Raw genomic sequence first — 16526 nt, forward strand, 5'->3', positions numbered from 1 at the left:
GTCCAAATCACAATTTCTCCCCTTCCCTATTTCATGCTGTCCTACCAACGCAAGTGTTTGCGGGACACTTCCTGCTGTAGCAAATGTATACTGGAAACCCAGAAATGTATACTGGAAAATACGATAGTAAGTTCCATCATTACTAACGTAACAGAAGTAGGTGGATAGTCACATGGGGCAGCTCATCTCCGCACCATTGTTCAGGTCTCCAGGTTGAGACTATCTCTGCCATCTTCAACATTTGGCGCTTGAAGTTGTGTCCACTCCAGCCACACGGACTGGGGAGAGATGGACGAGCACCCTGTGGAAAGTGAGAGGCCAGGCCTGGAAGTGGGTGATATCACTTCTGCTCATGTTCCACTGGCCAGAACTCATTTAGCCATTGCAAATGTGTCTGGGACATGTAGTCCCCAGCTGGTAGCCATAGCTCAGTGACAACTCTGAAGTGAGGAGGAGGCAGCACCAATTTCTGGTGAGCGGCTAGATGTGTCTGGTACTGGAATTACAATTATGCTAGGTGATTTATCACCGGTGAAATTTTATTTGAGTACCTTGCAGGATGCCAGGGGGCGTTATGAACTTGGGGAAAGTTCTTGATCAAAATAAAGTTCCTGCTTCCCCGTTTCCCATCCCATTAATATAAAACTTATCACAGATGAGTGTCAGAAGGGCAAATTTCTCCCTGTGACTGCCCCATACCTGCTCTTAACATGTCACTAATTACCTGACTTTTTTCCCCTCTAACTATATTTAACCCATAAAAAGCTGGTTATTTTTTTTCTATACGTTTATTGTATCTCAGGTACACATAATTGGATTCATCTTAACCCTTTGTTCATTACACACTCTCATCCATGGGTTCTTACAAGATTTTCCTAAATATTTATTTGCTTACTTGTTAATAAGAAACCTATCAAGCTACCCATATGAAAATTGGAAGATTAATAACATATCTATAATATGTTCTCTCCCAATCCCATGCCCCTGCCTCCCACATCCTATGTAACCCCTCTCCTGGATCTTGTGATCATTATTTTTTTTTGCTTTAAAAAAATAGACTATTTTTTAGAGAAGTTTCATGTTCACAGCAAAAGTGAGTAGAAGATACAGAGACTCCCCATATAGCCTCCCCCATTATTAACATCTCCCGCTACAGTGGTACATTTGTTATAATTGATGAACCTCCACTGACACGCCATTCCCAACCAAAGTCCATAGTTTACATTAGGGTTCACCCTTGGTGCGGTGCATGTAGTGGGTTTGGGTAAATCTATGACAGGCATCCACCGTTACAGTATCATACACAATAACTGTACTGCCTTAGGCAATCTGTGCTCTGTCTATTCATCCTCCCTTCCCCCCAATCCCTGGCAACCACTGATCTTTTTCCTGTGCCCATAGTTTTGCCTTTTCAGCATGTTATATAGTTAGAACCATATAGTACGCAGCCTTTTCAGACTGACATCATTTACTTAGTAGTAGGCATCTAAGTCACCTCCATGTCTTCCATGGTTTGATAGCTCACTTTTACAGCTGAATATATTCCATTAACTGGATGCCACACTGTTTATTTATTCACCAGCTGAAGGACATCTTGGTTGCTTCCAGGTTTTGACAGTTTTGAATAAAGCTGCTGTAAGCACCTATTTGCAGGTGGTTTTGTGAAATAAGATTTCAACTTTTGGGGCTAAATAGCAAGGAGCACAGTTGCTGGATCATTTGGGAGGGTTTGTTTAATTTTGTCAGAAACCGCCAGGCTGCTTTCCAAAGTGGCTGTGCCAGTTTTGCATTTCCACCAGCAATTTGTGGGTCCTTTTGCTGTTCTACATCCTCTCCATCATTTGGTGGTGTCAGTGTTTTGGATTTTGGCCATTCTAATATATGTGTAGTGGTATCTAATTTTTTTCATTGGCAATTGCCTGCTGATATGTGATGTGGAATTGTCTTATAGGCTTGTTCGTCTGATGTAAATCTTATTTAAGTGTCTGCTAAGGTCTTTGGACCATTTTTAAACCAGGCGGTTGTTTTTCTTATTGGTGAGTTGTAGGAGTTCTTTGGATATTTTGGATGGCAATCTTTTATCAGGTGTGTCTTTTGAAAATATTTTCTACCAGTCTGTGGCTTGTCCTCTCATCCTTTTGACATTGTCTTTACAAATCAGAAGTTTTTAATTTTAATGAAGTGCAGATTATCCATTATTTCTTTCATGGATCTTGTCTTTGGTGTTATACCTAAAAAAGTCATAGCCAAACACACGATCATCTAGATTTTATTCTATGTTATCTTGTAGCATTTTAGAGTTTTGCACTTTATATTTAGGTTTGTGATTCATTTTGAGTTACTTTTTGTGAAGGGTATAAAGTCTATGTTTAGATTTTTTTTTTTTTTTTGGCATGTGAATGTTCAGTTGTTCCAGCACCATTTGTTCAAAAAGATTGTCTTTTTTCCATTGAATTGCTTTTGCTCCTTTGCTAATTACTTCCAGCCCTCACCCCTGCCTCTAGCAACCACCAATCTGTTCTCTGTATCTATAAGCCTGAGTTTTTTTTTGTTTGTTTTTGTGGGTTGATTTCTTTAGATTCCAAATATCAGAGAGATCATATGGCACTTGTCTCTGCCTGACTTATAAACATGAGGGTGCATATATCTTTTCAGGTTAGTGTTTTTGTTTTCTTCAGATAGAAATACCATATGACCCAGATATAGAACTGCTAGATTATACAGTATTTCTATTTTTAATTTTTTAGGAATCTCCATAGTAACTGCACCAGTTCACATTCATGCCAACAGTGCACAAGGGTTTCTTTTTCTCCACAGTCTCACTAACACTTATTTCTTGTCTTTTGATAGTAGCCATTCTAACAGGTGTGAGGTGATAACTCATAATGGTCTTGATTTGCATTTCTCTCATGATTAATGATGTTGAGCATCTTTTATGGACCTGATGGCAATTGGCATTATTACTTTGCTGGTGAGTTACATGAGTTCTTTATATATTTTGGATATTAACCCCTTATCAGGTATGTGATTTGCAAATATTTTCTCCCACTCAGGAGGTTGCCTTTTTATTTTGTTAATGGTTTTCTTTGCTGTACAGAAGCTTTTAAGTTTGATGTAGTCCCACTTGTTTATTTTTGCTTTTGTTGTTTTTGGCGTAGGGTTCAAAAAGTCATTGCCAAGACCTATGTGTACTTCTAGAAGTTTTATGGTTTCACGTCTTATGTTCAAGTCTTTATTCCATTTTGAGTTAATTTTTGTGTACAGTGTAAAATAGTCGTCCAATTTCATTCTCTGGCATGTGACTGTCCAACTTTCCCAAAACCTTTATTAAAGGGATTGTTCTTTTCCCACTGCATAGTCTTGGCTCCTTTGTTATAAATTGATTGACTGTATATCTGTGAGTTTATTGTGGGGCTCTTTATTCTGTTCCATTGATCTGTGTGTCTGTTTTTATGCCAATATGATACTGTTTTAACTATAATGCCTCTGTAATGGTTTGAAATCAGGGAGCATGATTACCTCCAGCTTTGTTCTTTTTCTCAAGATTGCTTTGACTGTTTGGGTCTTTTGTGGATCCAAAAAATTTTTAAATTGTTCTATTTATGTGAAAAATTTTAAAATTATTCTATTTCTGTGAAAAATGCCACTGGGATTTTGATAGGGATTGCATTAACTAGGGCTTTCAGTGTGATGTAGAAAGACAGTGGCGAGAGGAGATATCCTTGCTTTGTTTCTGATTGGGTGGGAAAGTTTTGAGTTTCCCATCATTAAGTATAATGTTAGCTGTAGGTTTCTGTAGGTATTCTTTATGAAGCTGAAGAAGTATTACTCTATTTCTAGTTTACTGAGAGCTTTTATCATGAATGGGTGTTAAGTTTTGTCAAACATTTTTTTTGTAAATTTATTGATATGATCATGTGATTCTTCTTTTTTAGCATGTTGATTACATTATATTAATTGATTTTCCAGTGTTGTACTAGCCTTCCATACTTGGAATAAATCTCATTTGTTCATGGTGTATAACTCTTTTTATACATGTTAGTCTAGATTTATTAATATTTTATTGAGGATTTTTGCATTTATAAGTGATAACTGCTTTGTAGTTTTTTTGTAATATATTTGCTAGGTTTTGGTATTAGGGGAATGCTAGCCTCATAAAATGAGTTAGAAATTATTCTTTTTGCTTCTGTATTCTTAAAGAAATTATAGAGCCTTGGTATTATTTCTTCCTTAAATGTTTGGTTGAATTCCCCAGTGAATCCATCGGATCCATCTGGTCCTGGTGTTTTCTATTTGGGAAAGTAATTAATTATGGATTTAACTTCTTCATTAAATATAGGGCTATTCAGGTTGCCTATTTCTTTTTGTGATTGTGACATATTGTCGTGTTCAAGGAATTGGCCCATTTCGCCTAGATTATGGAATTTGAGCGCATAGTGTGGTCCGGCGTGCTCTTCGGTTGTCCTCTTAGTGGCCGTGGGGTCCACAGTGATGTCCCCTCTTTCATTTCTGTTGTCAGTAATTTGTGTCCCCTCTATTTTTCCTTAGTTTGCCTGGATAGAGGATTATCAATTTTATTGATTTCAAAGAACAAGCTTTTGGTTTTGCTGACTCTCTGAACTGATTTCCTGTTTTTAAGTGTATTGACTTCGGCTCTGTATTTATGTCTTCTGCTTGCTTGTGATTTAATGGACTCTTTTTTCCTGATATATACATTCAGTGCTATAAACTTACCTCTAAGCCTTGCTGTTGCATCCCACACATTTTGATAAGTTGTGTGTTTATTTTCATTTAATTCTAATTTTATTTTCAGTTTCTCTTGAAGTTTCTTCTTTGACCATGAATCATTTAGTAGTGTCTTGTTTAATCTTGAACATTTTCGGGATATTACAATTATCTTTCTGTTATTGATTTATAGTTTAATTCCACTGTGGTTTGAGAGCAGACATTGTATGATTTCTATTCTTTTAAATCTACAGTGGTTTTATGGTCAAGAATGTGGTCTGTCTTGATTCATGTGAGCTTGAGAAATATGTGTATTCTGCTGTTGTTGAGTGAAGTAATCTAAAGATGTCCATTATATTCAGTTGATCAATAGTGGTGTTGAATTCCACTGTATATCCTCATTGATTTTCTGCCTGCTGAATCTGTCCATTTTTGATAGAGGGATTTAGTTGAATTCTCCAACTAAAATAGTAGGTTTATCTATTTCTCCTTGCATTTCTATCAGTTATTCCCTTGTGTATTTTGAAGATCTGTTGATAGGTACATACATGTTAAGAATTGTTATGTTTTCTCAGAGAATTGTACTCTTCATCATTATGTAATGCCCCTCTTCATTGCTGATAACTTTCTTTGCTTTGAAGTCTGCTCTTTCGGAAATTAATATAGCTACTACTGCTTTCTTATGATTAGTGTTATCATGGTATATTTTTCTATATCAATTTACTTTTAATCAATATGTGTCTGTATTTCAAGTGGGTTTCTTGTAGACAACACAGAGTTGAGTCTTGTTTTTTATCCACCCTGAAAATCTCCGCCCTTTAATTAGTGCACTAAGACCATTGATATCTTCTTTTTCTCTTCCATTCTTTATGGCTTTCGATGTTTTAATTGAGCATTTTATATGATTACATTTCACTTCCTTTCTTAATATATTAGTTATACTTCTTTTTTTAATATTTTTAATACTTAACACTAGAGTCTACAATATATCTTTACAAGTCCACTTTTAAATAATGCTGTACCACTTCACAGTAGTGTGAATATTCTATAATAAAATAATCCTAATTTCCCCCTCTCGTCCATTATAGCATTACTGTCATTCATTTCACATATATAGAAGTACATATAAGCACCTATATATAGCATATATAAAAATACATAATTTAATATATTATTCCTGTTATTTTGAACAAACTGTTATCTGTTAGCTCAATTAAGAATAATAATAAGTTTTTATTTTACCTTTATTTATTTCTTCCCCAGTGTTCTTCCTTTCTTTATAAATGAGTTTCTATCATTTTCCTTCTCTCTAAAGAACTTCTTTTTAACTTTTTTTTTTTTACAAGGCAAGTTTACTGGCAGCAGATTTTCTCAACTTACATATGTCTCTGAAAGTCTTTATTTTTCCTTCATTTATAATGGAAAATTTCATAGGGAAAAGCTGGTTAGTGAATTTTTCCCCCTCAATAGTTTCAATATTTCATCCCACTCTCTTCTTGCTTGCATGGTTTCTGAGAAGTCAGATGTAATTCTTATCTTTGTTCTTCTATAGATAAGCTATTTATTTCTTCTGGGTTATTTCAGGATTTTTCCTCCTTTGGTTTTCTATAGTTTGAAAATTATATGCCTAGGTTTAGGTTTTTTTGTTTGTTTGTTTCTGTGTCTATTTGTTTATTTTACCCTGCTTGGTGGTTTTTGAGCTTCCTGAATCTATGATTTGGTATCTGACATTAATTTGGGAAAATTCTCAGTCATTATTGTTTCAAATATTTTTCCTTTTCTCTCCCTTTTTCTTCAGGCATTCCCATTACACATGTGTTACACCTTTTGTAACTGTCCCAGAGTTCCTGGATATTCTGGTATGGTGGTTTTGTTTTTTTCCACTTTTCCATTTGTTTTTCAGCTTTGGAGGTTTCTATTAAGATATCCTCAAGCTCAGAGATTCTTTTTCAGCTGTACCCACTCTAATAAGTCCAGCAAGGACACTCTTCATTATTATTACAGTATTGTGTTACCTTTAATATTTTTCTGGTTCATTCTTGAATTTCCATCTCTCCCTACATTGCCAATCTGTTCTTGCATGTTGTGTACTTTATCCATTGAGCCTTTAGCATTTTAATCACAGTTTTAAAATCATAGTCTGATAATTAAAACATCTCTGTCATATGTAACTTTAGTTCTACTTGCTATCTCTTCAAACGCTGGTTTTTTGTTTTCTCGTATGTCCTATAATTTTCCTTAATAGCCAGACATGATGTGCTGGGAAAAACAAAACAAAACAACAAACACAAAAACAAAGACAAAAAAACCCAACCCTGCTATAATTAAGCCTTTAGTAGTGTGGTGGTGAGGTATAGGGGGAAGGGAAGTGTTTTCTGTGATTGGGCCTCAGTCTTTCAGTGAGCCTGTGCCTCTGGGCTGCGACCCTTACAAGTACTTCTTAACTCCCCATTCTTAGATGGAACACCATGGCTAGAGTGGGCTGGAGTTGGGTACTTTCCTACTCCCACATGGAAGACTAGAGAGGGCTGGGGTTGCATATTTCCTTTCCCCAAGGTTAGTTAGGCTCTGGTTAAATAAGTTTCTCATGAGGGCAAACCTTACTAAGAAGGACAGGAAGTTCTGGTGTATTTCAAATTGGTCCCTTTTCCCTCATCCCTGACAGAAACAGAAAGGTATTTTTCTCAGATAATCACTCTGAGAACCTAAGAACGTTTTAAAGTAAAACTCACAGCAGTGAGCCCTCCTGAAATTTTTTTTTGTGTCTCAGAACTGTCCCCCTGAAGCCTCCAGCACTTTGTCAATTATGGTTCAGGTTTTCCTACTACCGCCCTGGATACTGTGGGGAAGTTCAGCACATTGGTTTCTATTCTGGTAAATTGTGACTCTCTGTATTTGTCTGTCCAGCTCTCAAATTCGGGGGGCAGCAATTTGCCGGGTGAACTCACTTCTTTTAGATATAAGAAGAGTTGATTTTTCAGCTTTCTCAGCCTTTTCCCAGTGGCAACTTCCAAGCTTCTTACATACTGAACCAGAAGCCATTCTTTTGCTTTTTAAAATATAGTTCTGGCCTTGGCCCGCGTGGCTTGGTTGGTAGGAACATCGTCACGTGGCTGAAGTGTTGCAGGTTTGCTTCCTGGTTGGGGCACATGCCTGGGTTGCTGGTTTGATCCTCCATCCCCAGTCCCCAGTCCCCAAGCCTTGGTCCCAGCACGTAGGGAGGCGACCAATCAATGCTTCTCCCTTGCATCAGTGTTTCACTCTTTCCCTTCCTTGCTCCTTTCTTCTCTCTCTTAAAAAAAAAAATCTTTGGGTGAGGATAAAAAAATTGTTTAAAATAGAGTTTTGTCACATTTACAGTTCATTAAAACTATATAACTTTTAGTTTTTAATTAAAAAGAATATCATACTACATGTAGTTTTTTGGAACCTCTTTTTCACTCATTACATTGCTGTCATTCCCATTTTTGTACCTAGTGGTAGTGAATTCAATTCATTGATGTGAGTATGCCTTTGGGTCCTTGTGCTACGATGGTTTACTTATTTTTCCTATCAATGATCTTTCGAGTTGTTTCCAGGTTTGTGTTATTGCAATCAGTGCTGCTGCGAAAATTCTTTTTTGTTTTTAGTATATTTTATTGATTATGCTGTTACAGTTGTCCCATTTTTTTCTCCTCTTTATTCCCCTCCACCCTCCACCCTGCTCCCACTAGCATTCCCTCCCTCCTTAGTTCATGTCCCTGGGTCATATATGTAAGTTCTTTGGTTTCTCCATTTCCTAAACTATTCATAACCTCCTCCTGTCTATTTTATACCTACCATTTATGCTTCTTATTCCCTGTATTTCCCCCCTCCCCTTCTTTTCCCCCCTCCTCCTGCCCACTGATAACCCTCCATGTGATCTGCATTTCTGTGATTCTGTTCTTGTTTTAGTTGTTTGCTTAGTTTGTATTTGTTGTTTTTGTTTATAGGCTCAGTTTTTGGTAGTTGTAAGTTTGTTGCCATTTTACTGTTTATATCTTTGATCTTCTTTTTCTTAGGTAAGTCCCTTGATCATTTCATATAATAAGAGCTTGGTGATGATGAACTCCTTTAACTTTACCTTATCTGGAAAGCACTTTATCTGCCCTTCCATTCTAAATGATAGCTTTGCTGGATAGAGTCATCTCGGATGTAGGTCCTTGCTTTTCAGGACTTTGAAAACTTCTTTCGAGACCCTACTTGCCTGTAAGGTTTCTTTTGAGAAATCAGCTGATAGTCCTATAGGAACTCCTTTGTAGGTAACTGTCTCCTTTTCTCTTCCTGCTTTTAAGATTCTCTCCTTATCTTTAATCTTGGGCAATGTAATTATGATGTGCCTTGGTGTGTGCTTCCTTGGGTCCAACTTCTTTGGGACTCTGAGCTTCCTGGACTTTTTGGAAGGCTATTTCCTTTGCCAGATTGGGGAAGTTCTCCTTCATTATTTTTTGAAATAAATTTTTAATTTCTTGCTCTTCCTCTCTTCCCGGCACCCTTATGATTCAGATGTTGGAATGTTTAAAGTTGTCCTAGATGTTCCTAAGCCTCTCATCTTTTTTTGAATTCTTATATCTTCATTCTGTTCTGGTTGAATGTTTATTTCTTCCTTCTGCTCCAAATCATTGATTTGAGTCCCCGTTTCCTTCCCTTCACTGTTGGTACCCTGTATATGTTTCTTTATTGCACTTTGCATAGCCTTCACTTCTTCCTCTATTTTGCATCCATACACAATCATTTCTGTGAGCATGCTGATCCCCAGTGCCTTGAAATCTGCATCTTGATAGCTTGGTTATCTCCTCATGACTTAGTTCCATTTTTGGAGTTTTTATCTGTTCTTTGATTTGGGCCATATTTCTTTGTCCTGGTACACCTGTTATGTTGTAAATGGTGGAGGCTTAGGTATTGGCCAGGGTGGGGCAACCCCCTTCACTGCAATGTGGTGCTGTATGTGGTGGAGGGGTCAGAGAGGGAACAATGCCATTTTCTTGGCGCTAGTCTGCTTTCAGTCACTTCCCCCACTACCCACAAGCAAATTGGGGCCTTCTGGTACTGATTCTCAGGGGGGTGGGTTTGTGTAAATTCTAGAACCCTCTGGTTCTCTCTAACATCCTCTCCTGTGAGGATGCGAGTTTCTCCTGCTGCTGCAACCCCCACAGATTTTTATAGCCAGAGGTTTTGAGGCTTTTTCCCCCCACACTGGAACCCTAGGTTGCATGGTCTGTCTTGCTCCCCAATTGTTCCTCCTGGTTTATCTGCATGCAAATGTCGGACCACCCAGTCTGCCTGCCTAGTCCTCCAGCCGCTGGGTTGCCATGTGCCCTCACTGCCCTGGCTGTCCATCTCTGGCCCTCCTTCCAGTCTGGATGACTTTCTTCTTTAACTCTTTGGTTATTGGATTTCCATATGGTTTGATTTTCTGGCAGTTCTGGTTGTTTTTTGTTTTTAAATTTGTCATTGTCCTTTCGATTGTGTGAGGAGGCAAAACATATCTTGCCGTGAAAATTCTTGAACACATTACTTGGCGTACATGTGACATAGATTCCCCAGAAGTAAAATTGAATTGCCAAATCAGATGGCATGGAAATACTTAGTTTTATAAGATAGTGCCATACTATTTTCCAAGGTATCAGTACTAACTTATACTTCCACTAACCATGTATAGGAGGTCCTGTTGATCCACATCTTCTCCAATACTTGATTTTTTTTCAGACTTTCTAATTTTTGCCAATGGAATGAATGTAAAATGATATCTTGATGTGATCTTGATTTATATTTCCTTGATCATAATTTAATTTAAACATTTCTTTATATGTTTAGTGCCCAGATGCTTTTTCAGTTTTATAAAATACCTGTTCATGTTTTTTGTCCATTTTCTTTTGGGTTATTTAGTCCTAGAAATTCTAGGAATATTTATATATTTTTGATACTAATCTTTTGTCAGTTCTATAAATATCTTTTCCAAAATGTAACCTGTTTTTCCACTTTCTTGAAGATATCTTTAAATAGAAGTTCTCATTCTAATACAGTAAAATTTACTAATTATTTTGTTGGTACTTTCAGTGTCCTATTTAATAAATTCTTCCCTAACCTTAACCAAGGTCAGAAATATATCTACCTACCATATTTACTTAATGTTTTAAAGTTTTGCTTTTAATATTTAAGAATTGTATCCATCTGTAGATGACTTTTGGGTACAATGTGAAGAAGAGATCTAATTTCACGTGTTTCTATGTGAGTAACCACCGCCTCTCCCGCTGATCTACCATGGCAATAATGCGTGGATGTCTCTGGCTCTCTTTTCCATTTCTTTGGTCACATTGTCCTTCAGTAAAGTTTTAGGAATTTTGCTATCAATCTTTTATTTATTTAATATTTATTTCTTGGTATTTGATATGGTGATGCTATTTTAACTTGACTTCTAAAAAAGCTTAAATTTTCAAGTTGCTTATTGCAGATATATGGACATATATTGACTTTTATATCTTGATGTTATATGAAAACACCTTAAATACTTGTCATTTTTAATAGTCTATAGATGTAAATAACTATATCATTTGCAAATAGTAGCAATTTTAATTTTTCTTTCTTTTTTTTAATCTTTGTGGCTTTAATTTTGTTAGAACCTAGGATTGAGAGGACCACCTTTTTTTGGTTCCTCATTTTAAAGAAAGTACTTCTAATAGAATATATTAAAAATATTAATATATTTAATAGAATATATTAAAAATGTATTCTTTGTCAGGTTTAGTAAATTTCCTTCTATTTCCAGCTTGCTAGGCTTTTTAAAAACTAGGAATTCATGGGGTGGTCTTCCTTTTGTGCTATAGTTAATTTCTTTTAGTCTGTTAATGTGGTGAGTTATAGTTATGTGTTTTCTAATTTTGAAACATCTTTGCACTCCTGGGATAATATGCAGTTATCAAGATGAATTTATTCTTTTATACACCAAGGGAGTTGATATTCTAATGTTTTATTTAGGACTTTTCATATTTATATTCATAAATAAAATAACCTTTAATTTTCCTTTCTCATACTCTTCTTATTTGGTTTGCATATTAATATTATACTGGCCCCATAAAACTGAAATGGTTAATAGTCATCTTTTTCTAGTTGCTGAAATAATTTGTAAAAGACTCAGATGATCTACTTCATGAAAGGCTGGTAGAACTTGCCAATAAAACCATCTAGGCCTGGAGCTTTCTTTCTGTGGATACTTTTTATAAAGATTATTTGTTTATTTTTTAGAGAGAGGGGAAGGGAAGGAGAAAGGGAGAGAAACATCCATTGGTTGCCCCTCTCATGCCCCCAACTGGAGACCTAGACCCAGGCCCATGCATGTGCCCAGACTGGGAATCAAGCCAGTAATCTTTTGGTTAACAGGCCAGAGCTCAATCCACTGAGCTAGATCAGCCAGGACTCTTTCTGTGAATATTTTTAACTACAGCTTTAACTTTTTTTTTTAAGAATTTGCCTTATCTATGGTTATGTCTCCTTTTCCATTCATACAATTACCTATCTGTGTCTCTCTTTCCCTCTGATCAGTTTATTGTGAGGTTGGTATTTTAAAACTTAGTTTTCTTTATCTTTGTTTTTTAATTTGCTAATTTCTGATCAAATTTTTAGTGTTTTAGCACGTCTATATTTTTTTGGATTTATTCTGTACTTTTTCTAATTTCTAAGTTGGGCACTTAATTCCTAGTGGGTCTGACTTGTTGCAATTTTAGGCCCCTTAAGTTCACGGAGTTGGGTCTTGAAAGAGTCCATCAAAGATTTGACCCAGAGAAGATTAGTAGTCAAAACACACTCTTTATTTTGCTGTTGTTCACCCCTCCATTGAAGGACTCACACAGGTGGTTGTCTGAGGGGCACTTTCCTTCATTGGACTGTTTCAAAACATGTGCTCAATATTTCAGTGTGCCCTTGGCTTATTTGCGCATATATCTTTCTATTTTAGTACTATTTTGTTATGTCAAAGAACTGTTAATGTGTGGAGCTGCTAAAATGTAAAGAGAATTAACCCCTTGTGCTACAGATTAGGAACCTACCAAAGTAAGGTGGTATTTTTTAAAGACACACAGCATTTCAGGAATGAAGTGAAAGCCAGGTCATGAGACTTTGTAGCCTGTCCTCTTCCCATTGCGCAAAGTATGACTCAACACCGAAGAGTGTTCCTTTTATAATGTGGCAAGGTCACCTGCATGACCTTGTTCAATATGATCAACATACACAGCAACTGGGGTAAGTGCAACATTAACAATAAGTCAATGTGACTTGCTTGCCCAGCGAGTGCTTGTGTGTGTTGTTTGCTCACCATCATTAATTCAGTGTTTACGTGATGCATTGTTTATGTGTGCCAAAGATTCATCCTGCAGCATTCAAACATGAACTTAAGTCTTTTTTATTTTTTTCTTTCTACCTGTTGACTTCCGACAAGTAGAAGTGGTTTGAAGAGGGAAAATAGTGAGAGGTCAGAGGTTAAATGACCGTTTATTTGAACTCTGTGCCACAGACCCACTGTTGTTTTTTCCAGTGCAACAGCTGACAATATTTTTGTTTCTGAAGAAAAATAAAATTAGTATTTAGAAATGATGTATCTTGCATACTCATTTCAAATGAAAAGAAATACATTATTTTAATTTTGCTGAAGTTTCTTTTGTATTCCTTCTGGGCTCTAAATGTTTTTTTGGGGAAGATATGTACTAGATTATGAGTTGGCCTGTATGAAGCAGAAGTCTCCCTAAACCATCGCTTCTTGATAGTCTCAAGAGAGGTGTTGCATAAGTTCTAAATATTCTGATTCGAAGCCAAGGGTTGGTTGGCTATGTTGCTTTTGCAGCTGTAGTTTAAATTAGAACATCCTGCCTTCTTAACAGAAAGTTTATAGAGACCCATATTTTTCAAAAGTCTTTTTATAACATAAAACTTCCAAAAGAGGTGTATTAGCTTCAGCTTGCTCAATTCAGAATAAATGCCATACAACAAAATTGAGATTAGGGGTTCATACCTTTGAGAGTGTTTCCATAAGGAGAAGCAATCAATCTCACTGTTGTTACATTAAGATGGAATATGGTGTGAATTTAAATTTTATGTTGTTACTTTAATTTCTCCTTCATTCTCCCCTCATGTCTTCAAATATTTTTAAAATTTATTTTCAAAATTTAGATATTTTAAAAATGTAGTGATGTAAATCCTGATGTGAGGACGAGTGGTAAAACTACATACAGGTTATAGGCAATTCATCTATCTTTTGATGTGGTAAAAATAAACCCAAGCCTCCCAACATGAACTTGGAAGTTTAGTTTCACCCTTTGTTCTCCTGCACATGCAAAGCAGGCACATAAGCACATCAAGAGAACCTTTCACTGGGCTTCCACAATGCCACATAGCCTTATAGCATGCCAGATATTGGATTCCTGCAAGAAAATTGTTTTACTAGATGCTATCCCAAAGAACTCAACATCTAATGTACCAGTGGTATTGACTATCTGCCTGGGGGAAATTCTTAGATGCCACTTGCTGCTTTGGGAGTGTTCTGGCCTTACCTAAAATCCTCACTTTTCTATCAAGCTTTTGCCTTCCATTCCATCCTTCCTGTCCATCTTTGATATTTCTCCTGTGGACTCTTCCTGATGCATTCACTCTTTTCTCACTTATAAGTCCTAAAAATAGCATTTATTTATAAAGCTCATAATGTAAACAGAAAAAGAAGTGACTAGCATAAAGCTCTGGTTCTGAAAAGCAAAAATAAAAAGCCATGAAAACAAGTATCAGTGTTTCCTGATACTCAGAAAAGAAGACATAGAACAAAGAAACTTGGAGAAACCTTCTGTGTTTTAAACATTGAATTTAGTATGTAGAGTAACTGAGCTTGAAAGCACAGATTTTAGAGTCAGACAGATGGGAGCTGTAGTCTGAAATGTGGCCCCTTTTAGCAATGTTACCTTGAGTCAGTTACATCTCCTTTATGAATATCCGTGTTTTTATCTGTAAAATTGGAGCAATAATATCACCTACCAGGTTTGTTATTAATTTCAAATAGGAGAACAGATGTAAAGCTGTCTGCACAGGACATGGTCCATACTAAAGGCTCAACAGGGATAGAATTTATTATTGTTGTTATTAGTAGAAAACTCGCAGAGATGGTATGACTTGGTTTTTCCTTGGAATGATCTACTTTGGGACTAAAATTCCTCTAAAATGATGGAGTTGAACTAAAAAAAAAATTAAAAAAAAAAAAAACCTTCCCACTTCAGAGTCCCTTCCAGCTCACTGACTACCTTTGGAATTGAATTGATAAACTGATTTACAGCCTGAAAAATTGATCTCATCTAGGCATTGTATGAAAGAATAGAAGAGTCCCAAATTCCAAACTGTCAGAGGAACGATGAAGTAGGTGAGAAAATGGGGATGGGTTTTTTTTTGGCAAAGGTCTCTTTTCTGAAGGGGTGATATATTAAGCACCAGGATCCTGCCTGACAAGGTGTGAGACAACCATATTTAACATTGCAAATACACGTTTGAGTAAAAATAAAGCAAGAAATAGACACTAGCTTATTAATATGGGTACTTTTTTTTCATTCAGTGGATGAATGAGTGAATGAGCCCAACACTTAATTAAAAGATTTATTTTCAGTAACTTTAATATCCTGTTTCATTCTATGAAATGAAAAACTGAAGGTGGCTAACAATGCCTTAGGCCTAATTAGAATCAGAAAACTCTTACCTCATGCAGTTCTAAGGAGTTGGAAGCGAAATAGTACAAATTGAGTCACTCTGAGGAGGAAGACATTGTATGGAATATGGAGGATCACTACTTATTTTTCATCTTCTTTCATCAAGGATAAAGGGAAATGGTCATCTTTCTAATTAATTATGTAGAGAAAGAAAAAAAATTCAAAAATGACCACAACTACAAATACTTACGAAATCCAGCCTTCGATTGTCCCAACCATGAACTCTGAATTGTCTTGACAGTGAGTAGACAGGTGATGACACTAGGGTACAAGCAAAATGGCTAATAGGGACACATAATACTGTAGGAAGTAGAAGACTTGTGGCTACCTCCACTGACAACTTAAAATCTTGTGTTTCCACAGGGTCTGGGGACCAGGAGAAACTGTGACTTAGTAAATGGTGGTGGTTCACTTTTCTCTAAGGCACTTCACAGATCAGAAGGTCAGAGAACCTCAGAAATTCCTTATCTCCTATTGCACCCAATTTATTACATTATTTTGTGTGTGTCTTTTTCCTAAATAATATCCAAAACAATTTTAGACGTTTTCATTTTCACCTTTTCAGATTTCAAGTTGGAGGTTTTTCAGTTCATAATAGGAAAATGCTGCTGATTTTGTTCCTCATAATAATTTGCTCCCATGTTTCTGTGAACCAAGATTCTGGTAAGGAAAAAAATGAAAATAATTCTTAATTATCATTTTTGGAAAACAGATAATGTATGCTCTTGACTTACTTAAAAGTTGAGTTTTGTTTCACTTTGTTTTGATTTTGATGGTGGTCAGGGTAGGGGTGGTAGCTCAATTTCTTTTTGAAGATCATTTGTCTCTGCGATTTATTTCTTGTTAACGATAGAAAGATATGAGAGCTGTTATTTTGTCCTCAGTTTCAACCGCTTTCAAGTCTTCTGGGAGGTTGCACAGAATTCTGTCTCTTACTGTTAGGTTCCAGCCTGGAGGTTTTGGAATGTCTCTTCCTAATTCATTTGTGCCAAAACATTATCTGGGTTAAGCATCCAGGTTTTACTCCAGTTTAAACTCTGTATCTGTTAT

General features: G+C 36.3%; 1 protein-coding gene across 1 annotated transcript in view; it reads left to right on the forward strand.

The window, feature by feature from the left end:
* The first annotated feature begins 16078 nt into the window (after positions 1–16078).
* Positions 16079–16526, forward strand: part of COL6A6 (collagen type VI alpha 6 chain) — a 109935-nt gene continuing 109487 nt past the window's right edge. Inside the window, exon 1 of the mRNA XM_054595776.1 lies at positions 16079–16139. Coding sequence (XP_054451751.1) covers positions 16079–16139 — 61 coding nt within the window. The remainder of the gene's footprint in view (positions 16140–16526) is intronic.

The sequence above is a fragment of the Pteronotus mesoamericanus genome, unplaced genomic scaffold (assembly GCF_021234165.1).
Source record: "Pteronotus mesoamericanus isolate MK-2021 breed Mesoamerican mustached bat unplaced genomic scaffold, CSHL_Meso_final scaffold_54, whole genome shotgun sequence".
Lineage (NCBI taxonomy): Eukaryota > Metazoa > Chordata > Mammalia > Chiroptera > Mormoopidae > Pteronotus > Pteronotus mesoamericanus.